This window comes from Microtus ochrogaster, chromosome 4, assembly GCF_000317375.1.
Source record: "Microtus ochrogaster isolate Prairie Vole_2 chromosome 4, MicOch1.0, whole genome shotgun sequence".
Lineage (NCBI taxonomy): Eukaryota > Metazoa > Chordata > Mammalia > Rodentia > Cricetidae > Microtus > Microtus ochrogaster.
The window spans coordinates 39,420,686-39,428,765 of NC_022011.1; the positions used below are offsets into that span (position 1 = coordinate 39,420,686).

Here is an 8,080-nt window from a genome sequence, read left to right on the forward strand (position 1 = left end):
TAGCTCTTGTAGACCAGGCTGGTCTCGAACTCACAGAGATCCGCCTGCCTCTGCCTCCAGAGTGCTGGGATTAAAGGCGTGCGCCACCACTGCCCAGCTTGGTGATATCTTCTTGCTTCTGTGGGCACCAGGCATGCATGTGGGGCACATATACAAATGAAACAAAACACTAATACATATAAACAAAACAACACCAAAAAAAACCCCTAAAAATAATGAAAAAGAAACAAACTAGTGATAAAAGAAAAAAAATGTGCCAATCTTAGTAACAGCTTAACACAAGATTCTATCCAATCTATCATGTTCATAAGGCAGTTTAAAAACTATCATACATGTAGATCATGATGTAGTGCTTGTAGACTCACTGGAAGGGTATTGTATGGCTCAGTAGAGGTTGCACTTACAATAACACAATGTATTAACCATATAGTAAAGGTCGATTTCAACTTTGTGTGTTTTACTGTATGCATAGTGGGGCATATCTATAATCCTGGCACTCAGGAGGCTGAGGCAGGAGGATAGAAGTTCAAGGCCAGGTCGGACTACATAGTAAGACTATCAATTATACAAAACCAAACTGGAAATAAAATCAAAGTATGTGGCAGAATATTCTGAAACTAAAATCATTTTAAAAATTAAAAGTATATGTACATACATATGTATATATCATAGAACCCTTAATGTTGCATACTAAAGTAAAAAATGCAATGGATAACATTCAAAACAAAACCATGAGTACCAGGTTGGTGAAGACTCAGTCCAGTGCATCACCGAGCCCTCATCAGAGAAACTTCTTGTGGTAGATGACGTAACATGAAGACCTACAACTGGACAATGTGCAGAGAATGGGGCTGTGGAGCACTCAGCTCTAAATAGGGTATCTTCATCAAACCCCAGGGCTCGGGGTGTGTGCAAAAGAAGAGGTGAAATGATTAGAAGAGCCGGTGATGGTGACCACAAGGAAACAGTCAGGGTGGTGCACATCTGAACACAGAGATTGATGGCATGCAGAAAACCAGCACAGGTACAAACCAAACAGACTTCCAACACCAACCAAGAAGGATTTGCAATTGATACCACTGGAGAAAGAAAAATCAATTTTCTACAATGTAGTGTCATTGGGTTTATCAATCACACTCCAGGGCAGGCCCCATGCCCAAGAGTAGTTGGCCAACATAAAACACACTCTATGTGTTATTTCTTTTGTCTTACTGGTTTTTGTTTTTTTTTTTTTTTTGTTTTTTCCTCCCCCCCCCCCCTCTCTCTCTCTCCCTCTCTCTCTCTCTCTCTCTCTCTGAAACAGAGTTTCTCTGTGTGACCTTGGTTGTCCTGGACCTTGCTCTGTAGGCCAGGCTGGCCTTGAACCTGCCTTGGCCTCTTGGGTGCTGGGATTAAAGGTGTGCACGAACTACCATCTCATCATTATATAATAATAAACACCTGGAGGCAATCCAAATGTCCATTATTGGTAGAATGTGTAAGGAAATGAGACACAGCCAATACCAAAGAATAAACATCATAATCAACATGGCTCAATTACAGCAATACGCCATACATACACATACATACATATGCATATACATGGATGTATTTAAATCATTTTCCCAGTGGTGCTGCTGAGTGACCTCAGGACTTGTGCACACTATAAGTGGGCATCCTACCATTGAGCTACATCTCCAGCTCTCAGAACACTACTGATGAAAATAAACCAATATAAATCCATTTATATACTTTTTCTTTTTTGATTTTTTTGAGACAGGTTTTCTCTGTGTAGTTCTGGCTGTTCTGGAACTTGCTCTGTAGACCCAGCTGGCCTCAAACTCCATGATCTGCCTGCTTCTGTTCCTCACTGGAATTAAAGGTGTGTAACACCACTGCCTAGCAACAAGGTTTTAACAAAAGGTGAATGATCACAACACTTGGCTATCAGCTGCATTTGAGGAGAGATTTGGTAGGACCCACAGCACTCTTCCCAAGTAAAGAAAGTTTAAAGAAAAAAGAGAGAGAAAAGAAAAAGAAGACAAGTGTCTCATATATCCCAGGCTGGCCACAAACCCATGAGGTAGCCAATGGTGACCTTGAACTTTGACTCTACTTCTCAAGTGCTAAAAATACAGGCAGCTAACGAAAATGTTAACCTTTTTCTGTTTCTTTTAGCTTCTAGAGACAGGATTTGCCTGAGCCTACCAAATACTGGGATTCTTAGCATGCACCGCCATGCCCATGATACGCTCATTATAATGCTGTACACGTTTTCTTCTGAATATTATTCTGAATCTATTTAAACTTTATTTAGTGTAAGTAAAATAGAATACACGACTAACAATAATGGATCAAAATGGTAAACTTGATCTTTAGTGATTCACTGCCTACCCGAAAGGCCTTGTGCATCCTCATGGTGGCTGAACAGAAGACAAACCTTGTGAGAAGCAATCGAAGAAACTCATCTCCAAAAAACTGGAGAAAGGCCTGATCTGCAGGGGAAAAGGGGATGGTGAATGCAGGCAATATGAAAACACCACTCCAATAGTGAACTAAGTTAAGGAAAGCCTTTATGACTTTCCTACCTAGGACAATACCTTTAAAAACCCAAACCGTTTATAGTAGGAAACCATTTAAACCACTACAGTAAGCTTTGTTAAGTGTGCAGGTAGATTAGCAGGGTACCTATTGAACGTGAATGGGTCAGTAGCTGGGCAATATCACGGTTGATTTTTCGAAGATATTCTTGACACTTTTCCCACAGGCCTCTACGCATGCTTGACAATCCAGACACAAATAGGAAGGCCATTAGAGGGTTGTTCAAAAAGAGAGTGAAGAGGCTACCTCGCTGAGACTGATCTGTAATTACAAACATGTTACATACAGACAAGAGGTTTACAAAGGGTTAGCAGACACAAGAGGAATATCTTAATACACTGATATGTATAAAATTAAAGCTGGATCAGTAAAGCACAGTTTGACAATGTAAATTCTTCACGAAACTATGAAAATACATCTTAGGCATATTGCTTTTTTTTTTTTTTTGGTTTTTTGAGACAGGGTTTTTCTGAAGCTTTGAAGCCTCTCCTGGAACTAGCTCTTGTAGACCAGGTTGGCCTCAAACTCACAAAGATTTGTCTGCCTCTGCCTCCTGAGTGCTGGGATTAAAGGCGTGCGCCACCACCGCCAGGCAGCATACTGCTTTTTGAGTAAAACAAAAACACAGAGGCTCCTTCAATTATAAAATGAGAAGTAGATACCTACCTTCCTTTTTTTTTGAGACAGGGTTTCTCTATAGCTCTAGAGCAAGTCCTGGAACTAGCTCTGTAGACCAAACTGGCCTTGAACTCACAGAGATCTACCTGCCTCTGCCCGAGTGCTGGGATTAAAGGCATGCGCCACATGTGCTGGCTTAAACACATTTCTTATTATCTTAACACCAACTAACCAATTTCATCCAAATACGGCAAGTATTGCTTCATGAAGCATCCATGACGACGATGGATGATGAGTACCTAATCTGCCAATTTTCTGATTGGTTGTTCTTTCTATGCATCCCAGGCCCTTTTTGAGACAGGGTCTTATGGAGTCTAGGTTGGTCATGAACTCATGAAGTACCTAAGGACAACCCTGAATTCCTGATCCTAATGCCTTTTTACCTCCTAAGTATGGGATTATCGGTTTGTACCATCATACTTAGAATCTGCCTGGCTCTTCAATGTCAATACTGCTTTTCCTTTGGCACATTGCTGATCACACCAACTCCTAGGATATAAGCTGCTACTCATGGTCATGGATGCCTCATTTTCAAAGACTAAGACTGGTTCTGTGCTTTCCTGTGATCTACTATACACAAAGACTGGGCTGCTCCAAACCATCTATGAATGTATCCCAGACTTCAAAGACTTTGTACAAAAAGGCATATTGTTAATCCCCACTAGATATGTAACTCATCCTACATTTCTACTGAACAACATTGGGATAGATTCAAGTCCATTCTCAGAAAGACTGTGAATCTAACATATGCTTTCCCCTACAGTTTTCTAATGCAGGTTCCCATCAAGACTCAGGATTTCTACCAATGCCTGAGCCACAGACTCCTGTCTATCAGCAAGTCCTGCAGCAACAGAGGGCTCTAGAGGACGGAATGTGACTGCTGAGCCCCTGACACCATCATCTGGCTACTTCCCTCAGCGCCCTCTAATGCAGTCTCGGCAGGTTCATCTCTGCCACCTCCTCTGTTCAGCACTGCTCACTCAAATCTCTCCAATTCAAATCAGATCATCTTTAAAGGATTCTTATCATTCAGTAACACAATCCCTTCCAACAGAGATACTATTTAAATTTCTCTAAATGTTTGTTTTACAAGCTCTATAGCCCGAGGCTATGAGTGTTCTGCTGGAACACAGCCTGCTCAGTCACTCCCCATCCCCTTCAGCACCTCTCCCCCTGCTTAGTAGCAGTTCCTGTTTGTACTCCTGTGCTTCCTCTGTTAGGTCAGCTCTATTTTCTTCTACTAGATACTGGCTCTGTGAGAAACACAACTGGAGTATCAGATGCAATGCTGTTCCTCAGTGCCTAGCACAAGGTTGATGAGTAATTTTTTTTTTAGATTTAGTTATTTGTATATATTTATTATGTATATAGTACCTGCCTGCATGTATGTCTACAGGCCAGTAGAGGACACAAGATCTCATTATAGATGGTCGTGAGCCACTATGTTGTTGCTAGGAATGGAACTCAGGACCTCTGGAAGAGCAGCCAGTGCTCTTAACTTCTGACCATCTCTCCCGCCTTGAATAACTCTTATAAACTGTACTGAATGAATAAAGTATGTCTTGATTAACCATAGAACTACAGTAGGAACCTTATCAAATAAATATATTACTTTGTGGCCAGAGTGGCAAGCCCTTTTGTAGAGGTCAGCAGCAACAATGCCACTGAATAAATCCTAAATTGAATAATAAAGTAATCAATCTGTCTAGTGGCTAAATTTTACTTAAAAGTATCTATAGTCTAAGCTTTATAGTGTAAACACAGGATGTTGGGCAAAAAGACATTGAGGACATGAATCATAACTACATACATAGTAACAGCACAAACTGAGTACTCTGTAGGTAACTAGCACTATGCAACACAGTTAAGTACTATTACTATGACAGATGGAAACAGTAATAACTGAGGCACAACAAGGCAGAATAGCATTCTAAAGAAACAGAGCTAATAAGTGGCTAGGCTGGGACTCAAGTTCAGCTGGCACCCTTAAGTCTGTGTAATGAAGCTGCTAACTGAATTTTGGTATTAACCCACTTGACCATGTAGTTTTAAGTAAAACTACATTAGAACAGGATGATGACAGCACTCTCTAGTAGTGGGGAGAGGTTACATTCCTCCAGAAACAATAAGAAACAGGATGCAAAATCCTCAAAGCAGGAGAATTTTACCGTTGTTTGAAGGTAAGTTCTATCCCTTAGGATTTGGCTTTGGCTATGTGAACTTAGAATTGCTACAAGATTTTCCCTGTTAAACAACAGAACTTACCTTAAAACAACGGTGTAAGTCTCCAGCTTCTCTCAGGCATTCAAGTGCTGACCATCACTTCCTGTGTGAAACTATGTCAGCAGCCAGGACTTCGGGCTGGGATGTAGCAGTGCAATGCCATCTCCCACAGAGAGACATCAGCACTCTCCACAGTCAGGGAGATAGGGAGACAGTGACAAGTACTGCTAAGACAGGGTGAAGGTTCCCTTAGCATTGACCTAGGAAATGACTGGGAGTTAGAGTTAGAGTGTATGTGTAGCCTATCCAGGTCAAAATACTAGTTTTCCCTTGGTAGCCACTGGAGAAATGGCCCAAACAAACCTGTCCTTGTGGTGAATTCTGAAGAGATTATTTTAAAAGTACAGGATAAAAATGGAAAGAAAAAACAAAAACAAAAACAAAAAACAAGAAAAGAAAGAAAGAAGCCTTAAGTTGTGCCAGCTCAGGTATCCTAACTATAGACACAGGCTGAGAAACTCCTAGACCAACAATTTTACAGTCTTCAAAGATGCCCAAGGTACAACAACCAAAGGTGTCAGAAAATCATGTACAAAGATACGAAGATCAAAACCAATTTTTTAATCTAAAACCCAGAAGTTCTCTATAGCAAGGGTTTAAACCACTTCTTTCTCAGAGATGAATTATCTCCTGGGCTAATCACAGCACATTAGGGAAGCCTTGTCAGCAAGGATTCCAGATATACTTCAGACTGAAACTTATAAAACAACATATCCATGTCTAGTTACGATGGGAGATCAAAACAAATATAGTCTTCTTCATTAAGACTCAATGGTGTAACAGGCACCAAGAACATACCTTGCAGAGCTTTTGGATATGCCGTGGGAGAAAGCAAGCAGACAAGTGGCTGTCCAAACAAGTTTGTGAAATTCTGCAATATATAAGAATTTAAGACTTTTATTAAAGATTTGACAAATTGTAGTTACCTAGTAATCTTCCAACGTACATACCTAGTATATAGACTGGGCTCATTAACTTACAAGCAGATGTGGAGACGGCAGCAGCTGCAAATATGCAGCTCATTTTCATTACCATGCATACCAATTTGCTAAGGGATTGCCACCAAAACAGTGAGGTTCACTAATGTGGACTACTGACTGTTAAAGTAATAGCAGATAAATAATTGTAGCTTTGCAGGTACAGGTCAACGGTGGTCCCACTGGATACATCAGGGTGGATTTTCCAGATCTAGCTTCCAGTCTCAAAGGCTCTGGGAATGGATAAAGTCCCTTCCTGAGTCTCGTGGACACAATTCACACAGGATAATGCCAATGTGCTCCTTATAGAGAGCACCATGTGGAGCACTCAGACTGCAAGTGGAGTATTCTGCATAATTTAAGATACCATTTCTCGAAAGGCAGATCTATTATAATAGATAAAATTTTAATAACATAAATTATTTGGTAAAGCAACAAAAAGAAATATTTCCTAGGAGTAAATGGAATAAACTAGAAAGTTAGAAATTCTAAAGATTAAAAATAAATACAAATAAATGGAAAGATACATTATGCTGTTACAGATGAACCCATTCTAAAATGTCATGCTAATAATATATTAAAATTTGAACCAATCTCAATAAAAAGAGCTACTGGTGCCCCTCCTCCATAGAAAAATATACTGTTGAAGTTCACATGGCAAAATTAGTCAGGAAAGCAAAAGAAAAGCCTCATCAGATATTAAAATATACTTAAAAATTTCAGTAACTGAAATGTGTGGCACTGGCACAGGAGTGGCCCCAAAACAAACAGAACAGTATGGGAAATTCAGAAAAGAACTTGCTAACACATAGGACTTCTGTGTGTGTAACACGGTGACCTGCTAACACATAGGACTTCTGTGTGTGTAACACGGTGACCTGCAAACACAGAGGACTTCTCTGTGTGTGTAACACGGTGACCTGCAAACACATAGGACTTCTCTGTGTGTGTAATACGGTGACCTGCTAACATATAGGACTTCTGTGTGTGTAACACGGTGACCTGCTAAGACAGAGGACTTCTGTGTGTGTAACACGGTGACCTGCAAACACACAGGACTTTTGTATGTGGAAAACAGTGACCCACAAACTCATAGAACTTCTGTATATATAACAGAGCTTTTTTCCCCACATTTAGAAAAAAACACGCTGTCTCTATATTCCATGCTATATATGTGAGTAACAAATCAATCAAAAATCTAAATGAAAAAAGAAGCGACTAAAGTGTTGAGCAAAAATATAGCAAGTTATTTTTGTGGCTTGGAAGCCCTTCCTAACTATTATGATTGCTAAGATTAATATAAGCCATGAAATGTGGAAATACCCTCAATTCCAGCACTTGGAAAATGAGGTAGGAGGGTCAGGAGATGGAGTCAGCCTGGGCTCCATGAGACCACATCTACAAATAAACAAACAAACCATATCACCACCACCACCACCTGCACCGCCACCACCTGCACCGCCACCACCTGCACCGCCACCACCTGCACCGCCACCACCTGCACTGCCACCACCACCACCTGCACCGCCACCACCACCTGCACCGCCACCACCACCTGCACC

The 8,080-nt window shown here is 40.7% G+C and overlaps 1 protein-coding gene across 4 annotated transcripts in view; it reads right to left on the reverse strand.

The window, feature by feature from the left end:
- Scai (suppressor of cancer cell invasion) overlaps positions 1 to 8,080 on the reverse strand; it is a 144,994-nt gene that overhangs the window by 4,213 nt on the left and 132,701 nt on the right. For all 4 annotated transcript variants that reach the window (XM_026777341.1, XM_026777337.1, XM_005345959.2 and 1 more), the window contains 3 exons: positions 6,340 to 6,412; positions 2,668 to 2,841; positions 2,374 to 2,474 (listed from right to left, as the gene is read on the reverse strand). In XM_026777341.1, the coding sequence (XP_026633142.1) occupies positions 2,374 to 2,474; positions 2,668 to 2,841; positions 6,340 to 6,412 (348 nt within the window). The remainder of the gene's footprint in view (positions 1 to 2,373; positions 2,475 to 2,667; positions 2,842 to 6,339; positions 6,413 to 8,080) is intronic.